The sequence below is a fragment of the Danio aesculapii genome, chromosome 4 (genome assembly GCF_903798145.1).
Source record: "Danio aesculapii chromosome 4, fDanAes4.1, whole genome shotgun sequence".
NCBI classification, from domain to species: domain Eukaryota; kingdom Metazoa; phylum Chordata; class Actinopteri; order Cypriniformes; family Danionidae; genus Danio; species Danio aesculapii.
The window spans coordinates 715,823-742,171 of record NC_079438.1 but is presented as its reverse complement, the minus strand read 5'-3'; the positions used below and the strand labels follow the sequence as shown (position 1 = coordinate 742,171).

At 40.0% G+C, this 26,349-nt stretch overlaps 2 protein-coding genes across 2 annotated transcripts in view; both read right to left on the bottom strand.

Moving 5' to 3' along the window:
• tmem19 (transmembrane protein 19) overlaps window positions 1-660 on the bottom strand; it is a 19,367-nt gene extending 18,707 nt beyond the window's left edge. Inside the window, exon 1 of the mRNA XM_056455255.1 lies at window positions 612-660. The gene's annotated coding sequence lies outside the window, so the exon portion shown is untranslated. The remainder of the gene's footprint in view (window positions 1-611) is intronic.
• A 4,796-nt stretch (window positions 661-5,456) lies between these two features.
• Window positions 5,457-26,221, bottom strand: ftr64 (finTRIM family, member 64). The gene is made up of 6 exons (XM_056455254.1): window positions 25,568-26,221; window positions 13,526-13,621; window positions 13,121-13,354; window positions 12,083-12,239; window positions 11,916-11,975; window positions 5,457-7,055 (listed from the first exon to the last, which is right to left on the bottom strand). The coding sequence occupies exons 1-6, from the start codon at window positions 26,159-26,161 to the stop codon at window positions 6,529-6,531; spliced, it is 1,668 nt and encodes a 555-aa protein (XP_056311229.1). The 5' UTR covers window positions 26,162-26,221; the 3' UTR covers window positions 5,457-6,528.
• Between the last annotated feature and the right edge of the window lie 128 nt (window positions 26,222-26,349).

The window sequence follows — 26,349 nt, the reverse complement described above, 5'->3', positions numbered from 1 at the left end:
TAAAACTTCAATACGTTAATTAATAAATGAAATGTAGTTGAATTTAATATACGAATTTGGCTCACTGAAGCATGTTAGTTGTACGTTTTTACAGAGAAAAGCTGACCAAATCGTAACTCGCACAATGTCTGCAAGTCATTCTCCTCAAAAATGGCATAGACGTTAGAGAAGTGTATAACCGCATCAAGTATGTAACTTTAGAGAAGGCAAATATCCAAAACTGATTGTCAGTCATTGAGTTTTGATTCCTAAGTGAAGGTTTAGGTTGTCAATAGATAAACTTCTGTGCTAAATAACACGTTAGATTTCAACGATGTGCTAATGTAACTAGCAAAGTTAGTTGTACAATCGCAAACTTGGCATTTCAAGTACAGTTTTAGAATTCGAAAGTCTGCGAATGTGAAAGTCATTTTAGACAATCTACACAAAGATATTACTTCAACCTCTACTAAAACACAAGAGTAGATCTCTCTCTTAATTAGTGCTAATCTTGTGCGAAAAACGAATGAAACAACACGCCATTTAAAGCTGAAGCTGAGCGAAGAACATGTTTTAAAAACTATAAGTCATGACAGAAAGGAATTAATCAAACAAGCAAAGCATTGGCTTACCCGAGCAGAGGAAATGTGTGATTTGTGTCTCTTAATGTCAGTCTGTGCAGGCAAAAAGCATGATAATGCATGTTACGAGAGAGATCACATGCCGTCGAGAGAGCTCTTTTGATGAGCGATTTCCACAGAATTCTCCACAGCACAAGGTTGCCAATCCTACCATTGAGCTTCTTCTGAAGCAGTGGCCATTGGTTTATTAAAAGTGAATTATTTAGATCGAAATGCTTGACATTGTACTCAAAATTTGTACTCTGCCAGTGACTATAGCCAAACTAGCAATGTATACAGCAGCGCTAATGCAAGAGAGCTCCTGTTATGAAATAAAAACAGCTGATGATTGTTTCTATTTTTGATTAGCATTAAAATATGGCTAATCTTTGGGTTCAGTTTGGAGCAGTTTTATTTCATTTATTTTTGACTGGCCTAAGGATTGGTTTTGATGCGCAGATCTGGCAACCCTGCAGCTCTATGACCATATTCATCAACATGACCCGTCAAAACATTTCTTAGAAATTTAAAGACTGACCTTAATAGCATTGGAAATTGGGATTAAAGAATTATTTAAGTACAAGAATAAAAATTGTCCTACAATTTAGTCCCTCATCTAATATGTAATTTCTTTCTTTTCCAATTTTTTAAAATTAAAAAGTGCAAAAGTTAGAAATAGCTGAACTTAAAAAGGCAGAAATATAATATAATATATATAAATATATTCCGTATAAAGGGATTTGTCCACCGGAAAATGCAATTTTACTCTCTTTGCAATTTGTTGCCACAATATACAACAGTAATAATACATGTCAGAGACTTACACACTGAACATAATCTGAACTGACGACTGTGTAATAACACTAGTTCTGCTTCACAGCAGAGCTGAAATGTGTTTCTAAATTGCATTGAAACCATCTTTATTGTAAATAATATATAAACACTTTTTAAAATAGCTCTTATGTTCAGTGTTGTGTTTGTATTTATGATTAATTGATGTAGCACTGTGGTCCTGCGACATTTCAATCCTCTGTATGTTAACACATGTACACTGAAAAAAGTGTTGAATGCAAAACGGTCGCAAACAATTTATTTAATGCGTGACATACACAAATCAGTGTGTGTGAAGTTTCAGCTCAAAATAATCCACAAATAATGTTTTAAACTCTTTGAATTCTTGATTCTGTGTCCTTATGGTTACTTTAAATTCAAATGAGATTGTGCTACTAGCTCTCTTTTCAAAATTAACTTCATCCGGTACGCTGCTAAAAGTCTAATGACGGACGGCTGCTTCTCACTCAGGGCTGTCTATGCTAATGAGCAGTGTTGGGTAAGTTACTTTAAAAAAGTAATCGATTACAAATTACTGATTACTACTGGAAAACTGTAATCTGATTACATATTACTTAATGTAAAAAGTAATCGGATTACTTATTATTTTGAAGTTACTTTTAAAACATATAAAATATACCTATAAACAATACAAAAGAAACCGCAGCTCTTTCAGTAATTAAATATTTACTGAAAAACATAACAATGGATTCAAAAGACTTAAAGAGTTTGCCCAAAATTTTTTTAGCTTTTAACCAGGGGCGCCTGGAAAATGCCAACGCGCGCAATATGTGCTCCCAATTCGCATGGACAAAACCAATGGAAATAACGAACTTGCTCATGTAAAAGACGTGATATGTGAACGGCTCCATGTGCAGCTACGCTTCTCTTCACATTCAGAAGATACCTTCACTCCCGATCCAGCACAAAAATCCAATTTTGCCTGTTTAGGCTGAGTTGTGCCGCCGTGTTTTTGGGTGCCGGTGTCCTCCTTGGTGACGAGTATTGTCCTAGAATGCTTCCTATTCAACAACTGGTCAAGTTAAAAGCAGTGGAAAGTTCTTTAGAGACTGCATTTAACAGTAATATTTTTGTTTTCACGCTCAATGAAATCAAAGTAATGTCTGTATTTTCCACTCATCAGCAGCCATTTCAGCTGCCGTTCTCCAGCAGTTTAAAGGCTCATGCTCATTAACTGATGTTGCAGAGGAAAATGTCATTTGAAGAAGCATTTTTTTCTTCTAAAGACTATATTAGTAACGTAAGTAACACAATTACACTGACTTTAGTAACTGTAATCAAATTACACACATTTAAAATGTAATTCGTTACATTACTGCGTTCCCCAGAAATGTCATTAGAATGCAGTAACGCCTCAAGCCTGATTTATACTTTCGTCTGGCGTCGCGGAACTCCGCTGACTGCGCGCACACGTCACGATATGGACGAGGCTTTTATACTTGACGTGTTCGCCGTTGTGATATTCTTTAAAACAACAGGGGGCGGTCAAAAGAAACTGACTGTAAAATCAGACGGATAAACAGAGAAGTAGGAAGTTTCCGGAACTACGTCATATCATTATTATTATTGACGATTTTTTAACTAATTATTTTTAAATATATATATATATTTTTTTGTTGTTTTTCACCTTTATTATGATAGGACAGTAGAGATTTCAGACAGGAAAGCATTGGGAGCAGAGAGAGGGGAAGGATCGGCAAAGGACCTCAAGTCGGGACTTAAACTCAGGTCGTCGTGAGCACGTCAGTGCTATATGTCGGCGCACAATACCACTAGGCTACTGGCGCCGACTAAACTAATTATTTTTAGAAATTATTTTAATGATTCTAAAGATTTTCATAACAATTCAAGATTTTTTTTTTAATCAAACTTTGTTGCATCACTTGCTTTTGTTCATATCTCGGACAGTTTTACCTATTTAAGGTTATTTAAATATGAATGACAAAAGAACATGGGTTGTTCTACGAATATATTCTTTATTATGGCAAGAATAAAAGCAAAAAAGTACACATTAATAAATACAGATGTTTTTTCAGATCTAGCCCTCTCCAAAATCGACACATTTACTGTCTGGCTAGTTTCTGTCCACCTCTAATGCTAAAAAGGCAATAATGGTCGAACATTCCTGACCATTATCACCAATAAATCAGTATATTGTAAACCGATAGGTTCAAATATTCCTTTTAAGTTATCAAAGAAATAATTTGTTACTTCATTTTAGTTTTGTAACTATTTAATTCAATTTTAAAATCAAAATTGTAATATATACATCAGTATAAAATCTATAAATGGTGGAAAAACATTTTCTGTAATGCTCTGTGTCCCTGATTCTCACGCTTACCATAGCCTCTCTTTTTGGCTTTAACAAACTTATCCCTCAAGTTTTTCCAAACCTCCCACGGCTGTTGCAATTTCTGGCCAAGAACTATTGTCCATCTGGTTACCCCCATGATCACGCATGGACAGATCATAAAGATGTCTGTACAGGCGTACCTGTTTCAAACAAAATCTCCTCAAAGTGATTCATATTTAACTCAATATCAATATGAACTAAAATGTGGCGCCGAGCAAACTGTCCGCTCGAGTCCAAAAAAAAAATTGTGCGGTCCGGCAGCCGAAATTATGTCGCGCACACCAAAAGCGAACCTCGTCAAACATATCGATGACGTCACATTCGACGCATGGACTCAATTGGACTAGTGGACGCATCGAGTATAAACCAGGCTTCACTGTGGAACGAGTTACAACCAGCTCTGCCAATGAGGGGGAGATGGTCACTAGTGGGCGGGGCTTTCCCCCTCTGATGACACGTACAACGGGAGAATGTCAATCGAAGCGTTTCTGCACTGTTTTGTTTATCAAGTCTGAATTTAAAATTATTAAATGAATGCATTTTCAGCATTAGAGGCTGTTAAACTGTATTTAAACCTATTATAAAAGTCAGTTTTGAATAATAGGCCCCCTTTAAATCTCAGATTTACAGTCACAGAGAGCTCTTTTGATGACTGTAATCCACACGCCAGACTTCACCACAGCATGAGGTTGCCAAATTGCCTCATTGCATAGACGATTCTTGGCCCAAATGCTCGCAGTTTTACTCACCCAGCTCATATCCCACCAGCGATTATAGCTTTTACCGCCTTTATGAAAACAATCCGCATTCGTGATTGTTTCTACAGCGATTATCATTAAAATATGTGTTCTAATGGTATTCCCTTGGGTTCGTTTTGATTGGCCAAATGACCGGTTTTAGTGAGCGGATCTGGCAACCCTGCAGCTCAGTACCCATATTCATCAACACGGCCCGTCAAAACATTTCTAAGAAATTAAAGTTCATCCCAATTTGCAGCAGAATGACGTGCAAAATGTTTCATATGAATGTCAAAGCCCTACTTCTTGCGTAACCACGGCCCTTCATTTCAACATTATTCGGATTTTTAGGCATTAGGCATTACATTGCATCACAGGGTTCCACACAATTCAATCCTGTTGCCCCAACACAAATCAATTAAGTTGGTAGCACTTTACAATAAGGTTGTAATAGTTACTGGTAGTTAATGTATTTACTAACATGAATAAACAATGAGCAATACATTTATTACAGTATTTATTCATATTAGTTAACGTTAGGTAGCGCAATAGGTAGTGCTGTCGCCTTAAGGCAAGGCAAGTTTATTTATATAGCACATTTCATACACAGTGGCAATTCAAAGTGCTTTACATAAACAGGAATAAAAGAAACAAGTATAAGAAAAATAAAAACAAATAATAAAAATGGTTAAAAACAATAAAAAAATAAATAAATAAGCATAAAAACAGATAAAATGTGTTATAAAAGAATGAAAAAGAAGAGAAAAACATAGTTGTTCTATCTGTGGGACGTAGCACAGTGCTCATTCAGTAAAGGCACAGCTAAACAGATGTGTTTTCAGTCTTGATTTGAATGTGCCCAATGTTGGAGCACATCTGATCTTTTCTGGAAGCTGATTCCAGCAGCAGGGGGCGCTGTTAGTAGCCGATTCACCCTGCTTTGACTGAACTCTTGGGATTTCTAGTTTATTTGATCCTAAAGATCTGAGTGATCTGTTAGGTTTGTATTCAGTGAGCATATCTATAATGAGGTCCTAGGCCATTTAGTGATTTATAGACCAGTAATAATACTTTAAAATCTATTCTGAATGTAACTGGGAGCCAGTGTAAAGACCTGAGGACAGGTGTGATGTGCTCTGATTTCCTGGTTCTGGTCAGAATTCTGGCCGCAGCGTTCTGGATGAGCTGTAACTGTCTGACTGTCTTTTTGGGGAGGCCAGTGAGGAGGCCGTTACAGTAATCCACCCTGCTGCTGATAAAAGCATGAACAAGTTTCTCTAAGTCTTCACTGGAAACAAAGCATCTAATTCTTGCAATGTTGCCTTACAGCAAGAAGATCACTGGTTCGAGCCTCGGCTGGGTTAGTTGGCGTTTCTGTGTGGAGTTTGCATGTTTTCCCTGCATGTGTTTGGACTGTTTCGCGTGGGTTTCCTCCGATTTCCCCCACAGTCCAAAGACATGCGGTACAGGTGAATTGGGTAGGCTAAATTGTCTGTAGTGTGTATGGATGTTTCCCAGAGATGGGTTGCAGCTGGAAGGGCATCCGATGCGTAAAACATGTGCTGGATAAGTTGGCGGTTCATTCCGCTGTGGCGAACCCGGATTGATAAAGGGACTAAACCCAAAAGAAAATGAATGAATTTTCCAGGACTTTCAAGTAAATTTCTATGACCTACACTGTAAAAAACTTCCAACAAAAGAAATGTGTTATTAGAAATTAGTTATAAGACTATTATATTTAAAAATGTTCTCTGTTAGCCTTGGGAATATTTGAAAAATAATTAAAACGTCCCAGAAGGGCGAATAAATTTGCCTTCAGCCGCATCTAGAGAATCCAGAGAGACTGAGAATTAACATTTCCACATATTTCCTCCTTATTTTAATCCATAATATGAGTGATGTTAAAAAAGAAATCATATTCTCTGGTGTATGTCTGATATATCAACTTTAAAAGTGTGTTATCTGTCTAACACTAAGCACTCTTTTTTCACAGCAGCTTTACAGTCGATCCAAAATCAAGTAAAAACCCAGGATAGAGCGGCTGAGTGAATGTGGTCTGGACGGTGTGGATGAGGCTCATTAATGTGTCAGAAACGCTGTAGAAAGACAGAGTTCCTGCTCTGTGATCCACATACACTCCTAATCTACAGCAGCTGAGAGGTGCATGAAGCTTAATCTGTTTCTTATCGTGAAAGAATGAGGAACCGGAGAGACTGTAGAACAAACTCCAGGACTGGCGATTGAACCCAAACACACACTCGTCACCTTTTCCCTTCCTCCCGATGCTCTTGTACGCCACTGATACAGCGAGTCCGCCACTGCCGCTCCAGTCCAGCTCCCAGTAACAGCGTCCGCACACACTCTCTCTGCTCATCACCTGAAGATACTGATCAAATCTGTCTGGATGATCAGGATACTGCTGGACTGAGCCAGTGACGAAGGACCGTTTGTTTCCTTCAGACAGGCAAAGGCGTTTGTTCACTGTGTTTGGATCCAGAGTGAGCTGGCGGGAATCTGGGGGAAATCAAAATATACGTTTGATATGTATATTTACTTTTTCTTAAGGTAAGTTGCATATATTGTGAAGCACTGTATACAAATGTAAAGGAGAAATTTGAAAAAACACTCAGGGCGCTATTTTGATGATCTAGGCGCAAAGTCTAAAGCGCAGGGCTCAAAAGCATTAAGGATGTGTCAGAATCCACTTTTGCAATTTTAAGGATGGAAAAATACACTCTGTGCCCCGGTGAATGGTCTAACAGGGTTGACTTTATACATGGTGGACTTTGTAAGTGTAAAATCTGAACGCTTTACTAGCGAGAAAACAGTTAAACAGAGCATCTGCAGCGCAAGGATAAAGAACGAGCCTCCTCCATTCAGCCTCTTTACTTTCTCTTTACTCTTTACTCCTTTACTTTGGTGGAGAGAGGAAACGGTGGAAACTTACACCACTGAGCACATCCATTAGCTTACATATTTAATTTTCTTTGTTATGCGCAAAGATTTGTGTCAAAATTATTTCTAAATTCAGTTCTAATCTCCAGCAAAGGAATAAATGAACAATAATAATGAAATGTGGTCAATAAACTGAGTTATATCCAAACACACGTCCTGTTCTGATGCCCCATATGGTGATGCAGACGTCTCCAAAACCCCACAGGAGGACAAATCTACTCTTGTGTTTATTAAAACAAAAATAAATCAGCAGATAATCAATCATACGGATAATAATAATAACATTATATCATGAATAAACTGAAAAAGCCCCTCGAGGTGAAGAAGGCATGGAGGCAGTGCTGTTTATATTAATGTAGAATTTTTTTTTTTTTTGTGAGATTTTAATCCTTTAATTGTTTTCATCTGTAAAGATATTTGTGTATTGCTGTTCATCCTGTGTGTGTTCAGCAGTGTGTAAGCCTTTGTACTCGCATAGGTGCATAACTAACGCGCTCTGCTGGACTTTAGACCAGCTTTTAGTTGGTCAGTGGCGCGGTCTATTTCAGTTCCTCAAAATAGCAACACGCCAACAATGCGCCTTAACACACCTCCTTTAATAGACCAGCACACCCATGAGTCCACAAAGTGGTGCAAATGCATTTGCTATTTAAACAACGTGGCACAAAACGAGAAAATTACTGTTGCGCTGGTCTGAAAATAGCAACAAATCGCGCCAAACACGTCTTATTGGGTGTATGATAGGCAGTGGTGTAAAGTAACTAATTACCTATACTCAAACTACTGTAATTGAGTAGTTTTTCTCAGGAATTGTAATTTACTGAGTAGTTTTAGAAATGTGTACTTTTGCTTGAGTACATTTTTAGTGATGTACCTGTACTTTTACTCCACTACTTTCCTTCAACCTGCAGCCACTGCTTTATTATTTCTTGTCTATGTGGATTAGAAAAATCAGTCCTGCGAGTCCAATCAGATCACACATAGATGGAAAAATCACATCATAATGAACTACCTCAAGGCATGGGCGATTTATAATTGCAGCAAACAGTTTTGAAGTATTCAAAGTGTCCAAGAAGATGTCCAAAGTCTGTACACGCATTGACCCAGAGACTGTTTAGGTGCATGTTACTGATGAGAAGATGACGGATGTTTATTGTATGGTGACTGAAATGGCCTTAAACAGCCAGCAGGCACAAGACATCAACATGACGTCAGATTGACGTTGTACCCCAACGTCATGGGGACGTTGCATTTTGTTTGGAAACGAAAATCGAGTTGACGTCAGACCTCGACGTCAGGCCAACATCAATGTCCAACCTAAAACCAACCAAATATCAACGTCTAATGATGTAACAGCTTGACGTTGTGTCGACGTTACCACTATTGACATTTATCAGACGTTGGATTTTGGTTGCCATACCTGATGAATAAATGTCAGTATTTGACATCAATATGATGTTGATTTAAGATGTTGGGTCGATGTTGGATTTTGGTTACTTTCTAACAACCTAAAAATCGACCAAATATCAGCATCATTTCACGTCAGTATTGGAAATCAAAATAACATTGTCCTTAGACGCTGGCTAGATGTTAAATTTTGGTCTCCTGACGTCACAACCTAAGTCTAACCTAATATTAACGTCTTATGATGTTGTGTGCCTGCTGGGCAATAACTAGATGCACTACAGAATGTTACGTTTACACTCATCCACAAATTACATGTAAAGGCATCAGCTTTTAACAGCGTAATACTCACTACTCAAGTACTTTTAAAAGGGCTGATTTTTACTCATACTTTGAGTAATATTTACAATATTTTTAGGCAAGTAATGGCACTTTTACTTGAGTATGATTTTTCAGTACTCTTTCCACCACTGATGATAGGGCCCTTAATCTGCACATGATGATAATTTGCTTGAAGTCTGCATGAAGTACAAATTTACAATGTTTATTTTGCTAGCTCATATTGTTATTCTTAAGGTGATCAATTAATTCATGCAAATAAATATACTAAAAAAAAAGTTTTTGCAATCTGCAATGAAAGTCCACTTGCGTCTGCATTTGGAGTGGCAGTCCTTCTGTTGACGCCAACTTGAGTGCTTCTATAGCAACTGCATCGCAGTATTCCTAACCACACCCCTTTTAGCGTCAGTTTGCTATGAAGGAATGATGCGCAATAGAAAGCCCCGCCCCTATTCAATATTAAGTTTCAGCAGGAAATACATCAACATACTGAAATAAAAGTCTCAGTAGCTTCAGGTTCACACAGACTTTAAATGTGCTGTATGTAAGTTTTGACTCTTCTAGAGCATAAAAATACTATAATATGTTTGCAGATATTTCAGAAACATGCTCAGTGAACATTCTTGTTTATCTGAAAAACAATACTGAAGTCAGATATTCTGCTTTGGTAATGTGCGTTACGTGTCGGAACGGCAGTCTTTGTTTTGGTCATTAAACCCGCCCACTGCCAGTTTAGCCAATTATATTTCAGCACTCCGGGTTGCCTTGCTGAAAAACAGTGTTTTTGATTCATTCAGTCAGAAAAGCTCTCAAAGTATGCGTCCGTGAGTGAAATGCGACCTCTGGTGGACAGTAGCAGACTCTGAAATGAGACGTAGATTCAGAGTTCAACATGTGGTGGTTATTAATTTGCAAATAATATAAATATTACGAGCGTAAACATTAGGTGAGCAGGTTACATTGTAACCCCGTGTCCTGACAACACACTACGTGACGAGATTTGTGGTAATAAGCAATTTGCACCAGACGAAACACGACAGAAATGTGAATACAGCCATTCAGAAGCACATAACGAAACGGTAAGGTTTACAAACTAATCAATATATATTAAACCTCTTTAACATTATTAAATGTAGATGCTGAATCACTGATATGTGTTGGGTCTCAGTTCTAAAGCTCATTTTCAAACGGTTTCCCTACTGAAAAAAACAGCTTAAACCAGCCTAGGCTGGTTGGCTGGTTGACCAGCCTGGTTTTAGAGGGGTTTTGGCCATTTCCAGGCTGGTTTCCAGTCATTTCCAGCCTCGTCTTAGCTGGTCAGGCTGGAAAATGACCAGCTAAAACCAGCTTGACCAGCCTGGGAGCCCAGCCAAAACCAGCTATGTCCAGCTTAAACCAGGCTTGTCAAGTTGGTTTTATTGGATTTAGCTGGTCATTTTCCAGCCTGACCAGCTAAGACCAGGCTGGAAATAGCTGGAAACCCCTCTAAAACAAGGCTAGTCAACCAGCCAACCAGCCTAGGCTGGTTTAAGCAGTTTTTTTTTTTCAGCAGAGTTATTTTATTTTCCAGATCTAAGGTGAACTATCTGCTGCTGCTTTCAGTAGGATGGCAATGTAAAATGTCATTCAAACTCACTTTATTAGCATTTAGCACTGAATAAAGCACATGAGGTGTACCTGAGGTGGTCATTGTCATTTATCCTGTTGTTCACCTGTCAGAAATAGAAGCCGTTTCTAAAATAATAATTCCAGGTGTTGGTTAGAACAAAAACTCCTTTTAATATGTTTCAAGAGTTCACACTTAGCTGATGATTGGTAATAAGCTAGTTTGGCATGCTGTTCCGGGAGAGAGCCCTGAGTTCATGAGATCCTCGAGCCCGGGGCTCCCTCCCGTTTGCAGGGCGAGAGGGGAGTTTGAGCTCAGGTAGATCCCGAGAACCCCCCTCTCCCCTCCTGCTGCTTAAGGATTGCTAAGATGGTGTGTTGCTGGTAGAATTTGAATATGGTGCGGATTTGGTTTAGTCAATTTACTTATGTCTCATGTTTTTTGGACTGTGGGAGGAAACCGGAGGACCTGGGGAAAACCCTCGCAAGCACGGGGAGACATGAACTCCACACAGAAACGCTGACCGGACGGGTCGAGACCCAAACCAGAGGTGTTCTTGCTATGAGGTCACAGTGCTAGCCACTGGGCCGCCGTGCTGCCCTATAGAGGAAAGAGGAGGAGCGGGGATGGAAGGGGGGATTCTTCAAGACGAAGATAACTAAAGGTAAGATGCTTGGTTATTTATACTGAGTCAGGAATCGCCTGATTGGTGGTTCGTACATTAGCTTGACTCGGGGCCAGCCGTGTCAATCATAAGCACTACTATTGCGTGCCGTTACTTTTATTTAGATCCCGACTTAAATCAGCCGTTAGACAATCCGGGTGTAAATTACAGGGGGTATTACACTTGATCCCATTTTAAAAATAAAAATTGATCCCGTTTTTAAATTGAAATACCTTTTATCACGTTGCGGCAACGTGTCGCATGTAATTAGCAGGACGTAGTGTTAGTCTAGTACAAGTTATGCAAAAACTCCTGTTTTAAGCTGCAATCACACCATGTCGTAAAGAAATCTGCATTAAACAGCTGCTGATTAACTCTCAGAAGAAAGAGAAGTGTTTGCCCTTACACTGTAAGAAGTCCTCCCTGGTCTTGGGGTCTGGGGTGGGAATGATCTGGACGTATGTCACTGGGGATGTCAAACAGATTCAAAGAGAGACCATATTATAGATGTTAAAGGATTCAGTCTAATATTCGTACATACATCAATAATTGTCAAGCACAGGGAAGCACTACCTCCACCAGACACCATTTCCATCTGCTGTTCGCAGGAATCCTTGAGTTTCTCTTTCAGCAGAGACAAAGATTTTGTCACATCCTCAAAGGAGAGAGCGGAGCAGTGTGTGTTGCCTACATCTGTAGCTTCAGGAGGAGAAGACAAACACCGGAAACTCTACAAAGACAAGACAATACAATGATAATAGGGGTGGGACAATGACTTAATGTACTGTGATTCATGGATCGATTCTTAGATTCTTATATAGCCTTGATTCTGTATGAAGTCAATTCCGAGCTTCATTTTTAACAGCAGATAGTGCTCTAGGCTAGTTTTTAATCATTTATTCTTAGTTTTACGAAGCGGATGCTCTTCCAGCAGCAACCCAGAACTGGGAAACACCCATACACACTCATACACTACGACCAATTTAGTTAATCAATTCCCCTATAGCGCATGTGTTCGGACTGTGGGGAAAAAGCGGAGCACCCGAAGGAAACCCAGACACAGGGAGAACATGCAAACTCCACACAGAATATGCCAACTGGCCCAGCTGGGACTCGAACCAGTGAACTTTTTGCTGTGAGGAAACAGTGCTAACCACTGAGCCACCATGGCGCCCTAGTTTTTAAATCATAACACTTTTCTAAAGTCAGCATGAAACAAGTTAAATGGACCTTTTTACCCATTTTGTGACGTACATCCAATTGAAAAGGCCCTAAAATTTGAAAAGAATGCAGAGATGTGCATGATTTTGTCCTTGGGTAACTGATTGGAAGACAGCCGTTAATAACAGAATGATTGATACACACCGATAGCCTGAATTGAATCAAAAATGGTAAAGGTCATCTCTTTAGCTCTAGGGGAGTTGTAAAATGAGCCTATTCCCCCCCCTAAAAATGGAGTGTTCCTTTAAGAGCACTGTTACCTGCAAGAAGTATATATTATATATATATATATAACTCTTTATATTTATAAGCCGAATCGAAAATGGTTCTAGGAGAGTTGTAAAATGAGCCTATTTCCAAAATAAAGGGTGTTCCTTTAAGAGAAGCTACCTGCAAGAAGTATACGTGATCGTCTGTTTGTAAAAGCTGCTTCATCTCAGAGTCTCTGCTCTTCATATCATCAACCTCCTGCTCCAGACGCTTCACCAGTCTTTCAGCTCGACCCACGGCAGCCTTTTCCTGACCTCTGATCAGCTGTGTAAACTCTAAGCGTCTGCTTTCAATGTAGCGGATCAGCTCAGTGAATATCTTCTCACTGTTCTCCATCGCTGTCTGTGCTGAGAGCTGTGATAAAACACACAATCCTGACATCAGTCGCAACAGCAGCAGCTCTTCACATCTGCCTACACTGCAAAACATGCTTTTCTTACCTACTACTAGTCCAAATAGCTCAAAATTCTTGAATCAATTCTTAAATGGTCGTATTTTTTTCAAGATGTTATCCTTTAACCTCACCTTGTGTGACTCTATAGTCTCTCTCAGCTTCTGAATCTCTTGGACTTTTTGCTGGATTCTCCTTTGTAAGTTTTTTTGTTCCTTACTCAGCTGTTCCTGTAAGACAAAACAAATAATTCAAGTAACAAATAAACAATAACGATCTATAGGCCAAGAAAAAAAGGGCGGATACTGATAACTCTTCATATTTATAAGCCGATAACTGATATATAGACCAATAAATAAAAGACAATACAAATAACTCTTTATATTTATAAGCTGATAACCGATATATAGACCAATAAATAAATAACAATACTGATATCTCTTTATATTAATAAGCCGATAATCAATACATAGACCAATAAATAAATTACAATATTGATAACTCTATATTTATAAACCGATATATAGACCAATAAATAAATGGCCGATACTGTTAACTCTTTATATTTATAAGCCGATAACCAGTATACAGACCAATAAATAAATGACAATACAAATAACTCTTTATAAGCTGATAACCGATATATAGACCAATAAATAAATTACAATACTGATAACTCTTTATATTTATAAGCCAATAACTTATATATATTTATTTATATATATATATATATATATATATATATATATATATATATATATATATATATATATATATATATATATATATATACACTAATAAATAAATGGCTGATAATGATAACTCATTATATATATAAATACACCAGTAAATAAATGACAATACCGATACCTCTTGATATTTATAAGCCGATAACTAATATATAGACCAATAAATAAATGACAATACTGATATCTCTTTATATTAATAAGCCGATAATCAATATATAGACCAATAAAGAAATGACAATACTGATATCTCTTTATATTAATAAGCCGATAATCAATATATAGACCAATAAATAAATGACAATACCAGTAACACTTCATATTTATAAGCTGATAACCGATATATAGACCAATAAATAAATGACAATACTGATATCTCTTTATATTAATAAGCCGATAATCAATATATAGACCAATAAATAAATGACAATACTGATATCTCTTTATATTAATAAGCCGATAATCAATATATAGACCAATAAATAAATGACAATACTGATATCTCTTTATATTAATAAGCCGATAATCAATATATAGAGCAATAAATAAATGACAATACTGATATCTCTTTATATTAATAAGCCGATAATCAATATATAGACCAATAAATAAATGACAATACCGATATCTCTTTATATTAATAAGCCGATAATCAATATATAGACCAATAAATAAATGACAATACTGATATCTCTTTATATTAATAAGCCGATAATCAATATATAGAGCAATAAATAAATGACAATACTGATATCTCTTTATATTAATAAGCCGATAATCAATATATAGACCAATAAATAAATGACAATACTGATATCTCTTTATATTAATAAGCCGATAATCAATATATAGAGCAATAAATAAATGACAATACTGATATCTCTTTATATTAATAAGCCGATAATCAATATATAGAGCAATAAATAAATGACAATACTGATAACTCTTTATATTAATAAGCCGATAATCAATATATAGACCAATAAATAAATGACAATACTGATAACTCTTTATATTAATAAGCCGATAATTAATATATAGACCAATAAATAAATTACAATACCAATTAAAGCTGCAAGCAGCGATGATAGGGACCTCGCACACGGGCTCACCGCTGCCCGGTGGCCGTAGGACGACAGAGAACCGCGAACAATAATAGTTTAGGCCGATACATAAAAAAATCTGAGAAAATCACAGATTTATGCCAAACTTGCTCCCGTCAGCAGGTGGCGCTATGACTGTGACTCAATATTTTCATGTAGATGTCTTCAGGAGTGGAATTTTATCAACCATGTGAATTTTCAGGCAGATCGGACTTTGTTTGGCTGAGTTATAGGCAATTTTACTGTTGCCACCAGGTGGCGCTATGACTGTGACTCAATATTGGCATGTAGATGTCTTCAGGAGAGCAATCTTATCAACCATGTGAAGTTTTAGGTAGATCGGATATTGTTTGGCTGAGTTATAGGCAATTTTAAGTTTGCCAGCAGGTGGCGCTATAACTTTATCGAGTTATTGGCATGTAAACATGTTCAGGTCAGGACACTTATCAAATGTGTGAGGTTTGAGGCAGATCGGATCATGCATGCCTGAGTTATAACAACTTGATGTTTCATGGCGAATCATCAAAGTTTGCGAGTCCGCCACGGACACGCCCATCGACGAAAACTCTGGACCTTTACAATATATCATCGCTAGAGTGTTCAGAGGACACCTCTCAAATTTGGTGCTGATATGACCAAATTTGTGGGAGGAGTTTGTTACAATGTAAAATCATGTCATTTCCTGTAGCCAGCAGGTGGCGCTATAACTGTATCGGGATATTGGCATGTAAACGTGTTCAGGTCAGGACGGTTATCAAACGTGTGAATTTTGAGGCAGATCGGATAATGCATGCCTGAGTTATAACGACTTCCTGTTTCGTGGCGAGTCGTCAAAGTTTGCGAGGCCGCCACGGACACGCCCATCGACGAAAACTCTAAAGCTTCGCAATTTAACATCGCCAAGGCCTTTAGATGACATAACCCAATTTTGGTGTCGATCGGATGAAATCCCTAGGAGGAGTTCGTTAAAATATAACGGCTGGAAATGGCAAAAACGCCACTTTTTCGCTGCAGGAAGCTGTAAATATCCGACTTCCTGTTGGGTTTGAGATATCGCTCCTTGAGACTTTTTCGTAGGTCTTGGCATGTTTGAGGTGTGTGCCAATTTTCGTGCATGTGCGTGATTCGTGTGTCGGGGGCTTGTCCGTATCAATTTTCTAGGTGGCGCTGTCGAGTCATTTTGCCACGCCCACTTCCGAGACCCATATCAGCCGACCATTTACGCCGCGTTTGATGTGTGTGCAAAGTTTCGTGACTTTTCGAGCACGTTTAGACCCTCAAAAGTGCCCCGATTAGGGGCGGAATAATAATAATAATAATAATTAAAGCTGCAAGCAGCGATGATAGGGACCTCGCACACGGGCTCACCGCCGCCCGGTGGCCGTAGGACGACAGAGAACCGCGAACAATAATAGTTTAGGCCGATATATAAAAAAATCTGAGAAAATCACAGATTTATGCCAAACTTGCTCCCGTCAGCAGGTGGCGCTATGACTGTGACTCAATATTTTCACGTAGATGTCTTCAGGAGAGGATTTTAATCAACCATGTGAATTTTCAGGCAGATCGGACATTGTTTGACTGAGTTATAGGCAATTTTACTGTTGCCACCAGATGGCGCTATGACTGTGACTCAATATTGGCATGTAGATGTCTTCAGGAGAGCAATCTTATAAACCATGTGAATTTTTAGATAGATCAGATATTGTTTGGCTGAGTTATAGGCAATTTTAAGTTTGCCAGCAGGTGGCGCTATAACTGTATCGAGTTATTGGCATGTAAACATGTTCAGGTCAGGACTCTTATCAAATGTGTGAGTTTTGAGGCAGATCGGATCATGCATGCCCGAGTTATAACAACTTGATGTTTCGTGGCGAATCATCAAAGTTTACGAGGCCGCCATGGACACGCCCATCGACGAAAACTCTAGACCTTCACAATATATCATCGATACTGCTTTCAGATGACACCACTCAAATTTGGTGCTGATATGATGAAATTTGTGGGAGGAGTTTGTTTCACTGTAAATCATGTCATTTCCTGTAGCCAGCAGGTGGCGCTATAACTGTATCGGGATATTGGCATGTAAACGTGTTCAGGTCAGGACGGTTATCAAACGTGTGAATTTTGAGGCAGATCGGATAATGCATGCCTGAGTTATAACAACTTGATGTTTCGTGGCGAGTCGTCAAAATTTACGAGGCCGCCACGGACACGCCCATCGACGAAAACTCTAAAGCTTCGCAATTTAACATCGCCAAGGCCTTTAGATGACATAACCCAATTTTGGTGTCGATCGGATGAAATCCCTAGGAGGAGTTCGTTAAAGTACAACGCCTGGAAATGGCAAAATCGCCACTTTTTCGCCGCAGGAAGCTATAAATATCCGACTTCCTGTTGGGTTTGAGATATCGCTCCTTGAGACTTTTTTGTAGGTCTTGGCATGTTTGAGGTGTGTGCCAATTTTCGTGCATGTGCGTGATTCGTGGCTCGGGGGCTTGTCCGTATCAATTTTCTAGGTGGCGCTGTCGAGTCATTTTGCCACGCCCACTTCCGAAGCCTATAACAAACGTAAATTTTCGCCACTTCTGGGGCGTGTGCAAATTTTCGTGAGTTTTCGGGCATGTTTAGACCCTCAAAATCGCGATTCATTCGGGAGAAGAATAATAATAATAATAATAATAATAATAATAATAATAATAATAATAATAATAATAATAATAAACGGAGCAATTCCAATAGGGCCTTGCACCGTTTGGTGCTCGGTCCCTAATAATTAAAGCTGCAAGCAGCGATGATAGGGACCTCGCACACGGGCTCACCGCCGCCCGGTGGCCGTAGGACGACAGAGAACCACGAAAAATAATAATTTATGCCAATATATATATAAAAAAACCTGAGAAAATCAAGGATTTATGCCAAACTTGCTCCCGTCAGCAGGTGGCGCTATGACTGTGACTCGATATTTTCATGTAGATGTGTTCAGGAGAGGATTTTAATCAACCATGTGAATTTTCAGGCAGATCGGACATTGTTTGGCTGAGTTATAGGCAATTTTACTGTTGCCACCAGGTGGCGCTATAACTGTATCAGGATATTGGCTCATAAACATGTTCAGGTCATGACTCTTATCAAATGTGTGAACTTTGAGGCAGATCGGATCATGCATGCCTGAGTTATAGGCAATTTTAGTGTTGCCAGCAGGTGGCGCTATAACTTTATGGAGTTATTGGCATGTAAACATGTTCAGGTCAGGACACTTATCAAATGTGTGAGTTTTGAGGCAGATGGGATCATGCATGCCTGAGTTATAACAACTTGATGTTTCATGGCGAATCATCAAAGTTTGCGAGTCCGCCACGGACACGGCCATCGACGAAAACTCTAGACCTTCACAATATATCATCGATACTGCTTTCAGATGACACCACTCAAATTTGGTGCTGATATGATAAAATTTGTGGGAGGAGTTTGTTTCGCTGTAAATCATGTCATTTCCTGTAGCCAGCAGGTGGCGCTATAACTGTATCGGGATATTGGCATGTAAACGTGTTCAGGTCAGGACGGTTATCAAACGTGTGACTTTTGAGGCAGATCGGATAATGCATGCCTGAGTTATAACAACTTGATGTTTCGTGGCGAGTCGTCAAAATTTACGAGGCCGCCACGGACACGGCCATCGACGAAAACTCTAAAGCTTCGCAATTTAACATCGCCAAGGCCTTTAGATGACATAACCCAATTTTGGTGTCGATCGGATGAAATCCCTAGGAGGAGTTCGTTAAAGTACAACGCCTGGAAATGGCAAAATCGCCACTTTTTCGCCGCAGGAAGCTGTAAATATCCGACTTCCTGTTGGGTTTGAGATATCGGTCCTTGAGACTTTTTTGTAGGTCTTGCCATGTTTGAGGTGTGTGCCAATTTTCGTGCATGTGCGTGATTCGTGGCTCGGGGGCTTGTCCGTATCAATTTTCTAGGTGGCGCTGTCGAGTCATTTTGCCACGCCCACTTCCGAAGCCTATAAGAAACGTAAATTTTCGCCACTTCTGGGGCGTGTGCAAATTTTCGTGAGTTTTCGGGCATGTTTAGACCCTCAAAATCGCGATTCATTCGGGAGAAGAATAATAATAATAATAATAATAATAATAATTAAAGCTGCAAGCAGCGATGATAGGGACCTCGCACCCGGGCTCACCGCCGCCCGGTGGCTGTAGGACGACAGAGAACCACGAACAATAATAATTTATGCCAATATATATAAAAAATGTGAGAAAATCAAGGATTTATGCCAAACTTGCTCCCGTCAGCAGGTGGCGCTATGACTGTGACTCGATATTTTCATGTAGATGTGTTCAGGAGAGGATTTTAATCAACCATGTGAATTTTCTGGCAGATCGGACATTGTTTGGCTGAGTTACAGGCAATTATACTGTTGCCACCAGGTGGAGCTATAACTGTATCAGGATATTGGCTCATAAACATGTTCAGGTCATGACTCTTATCAAATGTGTGAACTTTGAGGCAGATCGGATCATGCACGCCTGAGTTATAGGCAATTTTAAGTTTGCCAGCAGGTGGCGCTATAACTGTATCGGAATATTGGCATGTAAACATGTTCAGGTCAGGACACTTATCAAATGTGTGAGTTTTGAGGCAGATCGGATCATGCATGCCTGAGTTATAACAACTTGATGTTTCATGGCGAATCATCAAAGTTTGCGAGTCCGCCACGGACACGCCCATCGACGAAAACTCTAGACCTTCACAATATATCATCGATACTGCTTTCAGATGACACCATTCAAATTTGGTGCTGATATGATGAAATTTGTGCGAGGAGTTTGTTTTACTGTAAATCATGTCATTTCCTGTAGCCAGCAGGTGGCGCTATAACTGTATTGGGATATTGGCATGTAAACGTGTTCAGGTCAGGACGGTTATCAAGCGTGTGAATTTTGAGGCAGATCGGATAATGCATGCCTGAGTTATAACAACTTGATGTTTCATGGCGAGTCGTCAAAATTTACGAGGCCGCCACGGACACGCCCATCGACGAAAACTCTAAAGCTTCGCAATTTAACATCGCCAAGGCCTTTAGATGACATAACCCAATTTTGGTGTCGATCGGATGAAATCCCTAGGAGGAGTTCGTTAAAGTACAACGCCTGGAAATGGCAAAATCGCCACTTTTTCGCCGCAGGAAGCCATAAATATCCGACTTCCTGTTGGGTTTGAGATATCGCTCCTTGAGACTTTTTTGTAGGTCTTGGCATGTTTGAGGTGTGTGCCAATTTTCGTGCATGTGCGTGATTCGTGGCTCGGGGGCTTGTCCGTATCAATTTTCTAGGTGGCGCTGTCGAGTCATTTTGCCACGCCCACTTCCGAAACCTATAACAAACGTAAATTTTCGCCACTTCTGGGGCGTGTGCAAAGTTTCGTGAGTTTTCGGGCATGTTTAGACCCTCAAAATCGCGATTCATTCGGGAGAAGAATAATAAGAATAATAATAATAATAATAATAATAATAATAATAATAATAATAATAATAATAAACGGAGCAATTCCAATAGGGCCTTGCACCGTTTGGTGCTCGGTCCCTAATAATAATAATAATAATAATAATAATAATAATAATAATAATAATAATAATAATAAACGGAGCAAGTCCAATAGGGCCTTGCACCGTTTGGTGCTCGGTCCCTAATAATAATTAAAGCTGCAAGCAGCGATGATAGGGACCTCGCACACGGGCTCACCGCCGCCCGGTGGCCGTAGGACGACAGAGAACCGCGAACAATAATAGTTTAGGCCGATACATAAAAAAATCTGAGAAAATCACAGATTTATGCCAAACTTGCTCCCGTCAGCAGGTGGCGCTATGACTGTGACTCAAGATTGGCATATAGATGTCTTCAGGAGAGGATTTTAATCAACCATGTGAATTTTCAGGCAGATCGGACATTGTTTGGCTGAGTTATAGGCAATTTTACTGTTGCCACCAGGTGGCGCTATGACTGTGACTCAATATTGGCATGTAGTTGTCTTCAGGAAAGCAATGTTATCAACCATGTGAAGTTTTAGGCAGATCGGATATTGTTTGGCTGAGTTATAGGCAATTTTAAGTTTGCCAGCAGGTGGCGCTATAACTGTATCAAGTTATTGGCATGTAAACATGTTCAGGTCAGGACAATTATGAAATGTGTGAGTTTTGAGGCAGATCGGATCATGCATGCCTGAGTTATAACGACTTGATGTTTCATGGCGAATCATCAAAGTTTGCGAGTCCGCCACGGACACGCCCATCGACAAAAACTCTAGACCTTCACAATATATCATCGATACTGCTTTCAGATGACACCACTCAAATTTGGTGCTGATATGATAAAATTTGTGGGAGGAGTTTGTTTCGCTGTAAATCATGTAATTTCCTGTAGCCAGCAGGTGGCGCTATAACTGTATCGGATTATTGGCATGTAAACGTGTTCAGGTCAGGACGGTTATCAAACGTGTGAATTTTGAGGCAGATCGGATAATGCATGCGTGAGTTATAACAACTTGATGTTTCGTGGCGAATCATCAAAGTTTGCGAGGCCGCCACGGACACGCCCATCGACGAAAACTCTAAAGCTTCGCAATTTAACATCGCCAAGGTCTTTAGATGACATAACCCAATTTTGGTGTCGATCGGATGAAATCCCTAGGAGGAGTTCGTTAAAGTACAACGCCTGGAATTGGCAAAAACGCCACTTTTTCGGCGCAGGAAGCCATAAATATCCGACTTCCTGTTGGGTTTGAGATATCGCTCCCTGAGACTTTTTTGTAGGTCTTGGCATGTTTGAGGTGTGTGCCAATTTTCGTGCATGTGCGTGATTCGTGGCTCGGGGGCTTGTCCGTATCAATTTTCTAGGTGGCGCTGTCGAGTCATTTTGCCACGCCCACTTCCGAGACCCATATCAGCCGACCATTTACGCCGCGTTTGATGTGTGTGCAAAGTTTCGTGAGTTTTCGAGCACGTTTAGACCCTCAAAAGTGCCCCGATTAGGGGCGGAATAATAATAATAATAAAAAACATTAAAGCTGCAAGCAGCGATGATAGGGACCTCGCACCCGGGCTCACCGCCGCCCGGTGGCAGTAGGTTGACAGAGAACCGCGAACAATAATAATTTATTCCGATACTTAAAAAAAATCTGAGAAAATCACAGATTTATGCCATACTTGCTCCTGTCAGCAGGTGGCGCTATGACTGTGACTCAATATTTTCACGTAGATGTCTTCAGGAGAGGATTTTAATCAACCATGTGAATTTTCAGGCAGATCGGACATTGTTTGGCTGAGTTATAGGCAATTTTACTATTGCCACCAGGTGGCGCTATGACTGTGACTCAATATTGGCAGGTAGTTGTCTTCAGGAGAGCAATCTTATCAACCATGTGAAGTTTTAGGCAGATCGGATATTGTTTGGCTGAGTTATAGGCAATTTTAGTGTTGCCAGCAGGTGGCGCTATAACTGTATTGAGTTATTGGCATGTAAACATGTTCAGGTCAGGACACTTATCAAATGTGTGAGTTTTGAGGCAGATCGGATCATGCATGCCTGAGTTATAACAACTTGATGTTTCATGGCGAATCATCAAAGTTTGTGAGTCCGCCACGGACACGCCCATCGACGAAAACTCTAGACCTTCACAATATATCATCGATACTGCTTTCAGATGACACCACTCAAATTTGGTGCTGATATGACCAAATTTGTGGGAGTAGTTCGTTTCACTGTAAGTCATGTCATTTCCTGTAGCCAGCAGGTGGCGCTATAACTGTATCGGGATATTGGCATGTAAACGTGTTCAGGTCAGGACGGTTATCAAACGTGTGATTTTTGAGGCAGATCGGATAATGCATGCCTGAGTTATAACAACTTGATGTTTCGTGGCAAGTCGTCAAAATTTACGAGGCCGCCACGGACACGCCCATCGACGAAAACTCTAAAGCTTCGCAATTTAACATCGCCAAGGTCTTTAGATGACATAACCCAATTTTGGTGTCGATCGGATGAAATCCCTAGGAGGAGTTCGTTAAAGTACAACGCCTGGAAATGGCAAAATCGCCACTTTTTCGTTGCAGGAAGCCATAAATATCCGACTTCCTGTTGGGTTTGAGATATCGCTCCTTGAGACTTTTTTGTAGGTCTTGGCATGTTTGAGGTGTGTGCCAATTTTCGTGCATGTGCGTGATTCGTGTGTCGGGGGCTTGTCCGTATCAATTTTCTAGGTGGCGCTGTTGAGTCATTTTGCCACGCCCACTTCCGAAGCCTATAACAAACGTAAATTTTCGCCACTTCTGGGGCGTGTGCAAATTTTCGTGAGTTTTCGGGCATGTTTAGACCCTCAAAATCGCGATTCATTCGGGAGAAGAATAATAAGAATAATAATAATAATAATAATAATAATAATAATAATAATAATAATAATAATAAACGGAGCAATTCCAATAGGGCCTTGCACCGTTCGGTGCTCGGTCCCTAATAATAATAAAAAACGGAGCAATTCCAATAGGGCCTTGCACCGTTTGGTGCTCGGTCCCTAATTAAAGCTGCAAGCAGCGATGATAGGGACCTCGCACCCGGGCTCACCGCCGCCCGGCGGCCGTAGGACGACAGAGAACCGCGAACAATAATAATTTAGGCCGATACATAAAAAAATCTGAGAAAATCACAGATTTATGCCAAACTTGCTCCCGTCAGCAGGTGGCGCTATGACTGTGACTCAATATTTTCATGTAGATGTCTTGAGGAGAGGATTTTAATCAACCATGTGAATTTTCAGGCAGATCGGACATTGTTTGGCTGAGTTATAGGCAGTTTTACTGTTGCCACCAGGTGGCGCTATGACTGTGACTCAATATTGGCATGTACATGTCTTCAGGAGAGCAATCTTATCAACCATGTGAAGTTTCAGGCAGATCGGATATTGTTTGGCTGAGTTATAGGCAATTTTAGTGTTGCCAGCAGGTGGCGCTATAACTGTATTGAGTTATTGGCATGTAAACATGTTCAGGTCAGGACACTTATCAAATGTGTGAGTTTTGAGGCAGATCGGATCATGCATGCCTGAGTTATAACAACTTGATGTTTCATGGCGAATCATCAAAGTTTGTGAGTCCGCCACGGACACGCCCAGCGACGAAAACTCTAGACCTTCACAATATATCATCGATACTGCTTTCAGATGACACCACTCAAATTTGGTGCTGATATCATGAATTTTGTGGGAGGAGTTTGTTTCACTGTAAATCATGTCATTTCCTGTAGCCAGCAGGTGGCGCTATAACTGTATCGGGATATTGGCATGTAATCGTGTTCAGGTCAGGACGGTTATCAAATGTGTGAATTTTGAGGCAGATCGGATAATGCATGCCTGAGTTATAACAACTTGATGTTTTGTGGCGAGTCGTCAAAATTTACGAGGCCGCCACGGACACGCCCATCGCCGAAAACTCTAAAGCTTCGCAATTTAACATCGCCAAGGCCTTTAGATGACATAACCCAAATTTGGTGTCGATCGGATCAAATCCCTAGGAGGAGTTCGTTAAAGTACAACGCCTGGAAATGGCAAAATCGCCACTTTTTCGCCGCAGGAAGCCATAAATATCCGACTTCCTGTTGGTTTTGAGATATCGCTCCTTGAGACTTTTTTGTAGGTGTTGGCATGTTTGAGGTGTGTGCCAATTTTCGTGCATGTGCGTGATTCGTGGCTCGGGGGCTTGTCCGTATCAGTTTTCTAGGTGGCGCTGTCGAGTCATTTTGCCACGCCCACTTCCGAAGCCTATAACAAACGTAAATTTTCGCCACTTCTGGGGTGTGTGCAAATTTTCGTGAGTTTTCGGGCATGTTTAGACCCTCAAAATCGCGATTCATTCGGGAGAAGAATAATAAGAATAATAATAATAATAATAATAATAATAATAATAATAAACGGAGCAATTCCAATAGGGCCTTGCACCGTTTGGTGCTCGGTCCCTAATTACAGATACAATAGGGCCTACGCACCGTAGGTGCTCGGTCCCTAATAATAATAATAATAAAAAACGGAGCAATTCCAATAGGGCCTTGCACCGTTTGGTGCTCGGTCCCTAATAACTCTATATTTATAAACCGATATATAGACCAATAAATAAATGACAATATTGATATTTGCAGCAGAATTATCTTAAAGAACATAACAGTGCTGATATTAACTATGAGACACTAATAAACGAGTAAATTATATATTAAAATTATAAGTAAATAATATTAAAAATAAAAGCAAGATGTCCGCTTTCAGTCCATACCTGTTTCTCTGTCCTCTCCTCTGCAGCTGTCACTGTGTCATGGTTTTTATGCTGCTCAATTACGCACAAATAACAAATGCACCGCTGGTCGGTACGACAGTAGATGTCCAAATGTTTATCATGTTTACGGCACATGGCCTCCTGTAGTCGTCTAGTGGCATCCATCAACTTGTGCTGCTTCTTCCCTTTGAAAAAAGTATTATGTTGTTGGAGGTGACCTGCACAATAAGAGCTGAGACACACTAAACAGGACTTCATAGCTTTGCCTTTTCTTCCAGTGCAAACGTCGCACTCAACATCTCCAGGTCCAGCAAAACACCGAGCAGAACCCTCAGCGTGGAGGCTCGTCTGCTTCAGTTTCTCCAGCATTTCAGCAAACACCACATTTTTGGATAGAGCAGGTCTTGGAGTGAAGGTTTGTCTGCACTGAGGGCAGCTGTAAACACCCTTCAGATCCTCCTGGTCCCAGCAGTCTGTGATACAGGGCATACAGTAACTGTGTCCACAGGGAATGGTCACAGGATCCTTCAGGAGATCCAGGCAAACTGGACAGCTAAACTGGTCCTGAGCCACTGAAATACTGTCCTCTGACATTTTAGGAACAAGTAAGTGTTAGTTAGCGGCTCTTCCTGTGTGTGTCCCGTGAAAAAAAGGTGATTGCTGGTTTCGGTTTTGAGAAAGTAAAACTGTGAGGATGCAGAGCTGCAGGCAGCCTATAGAGGGCGCGCATGTACACATTGTTTTCCTATTTGTGTGCATCTGTGTGTGTGTGTGTGTTAAAG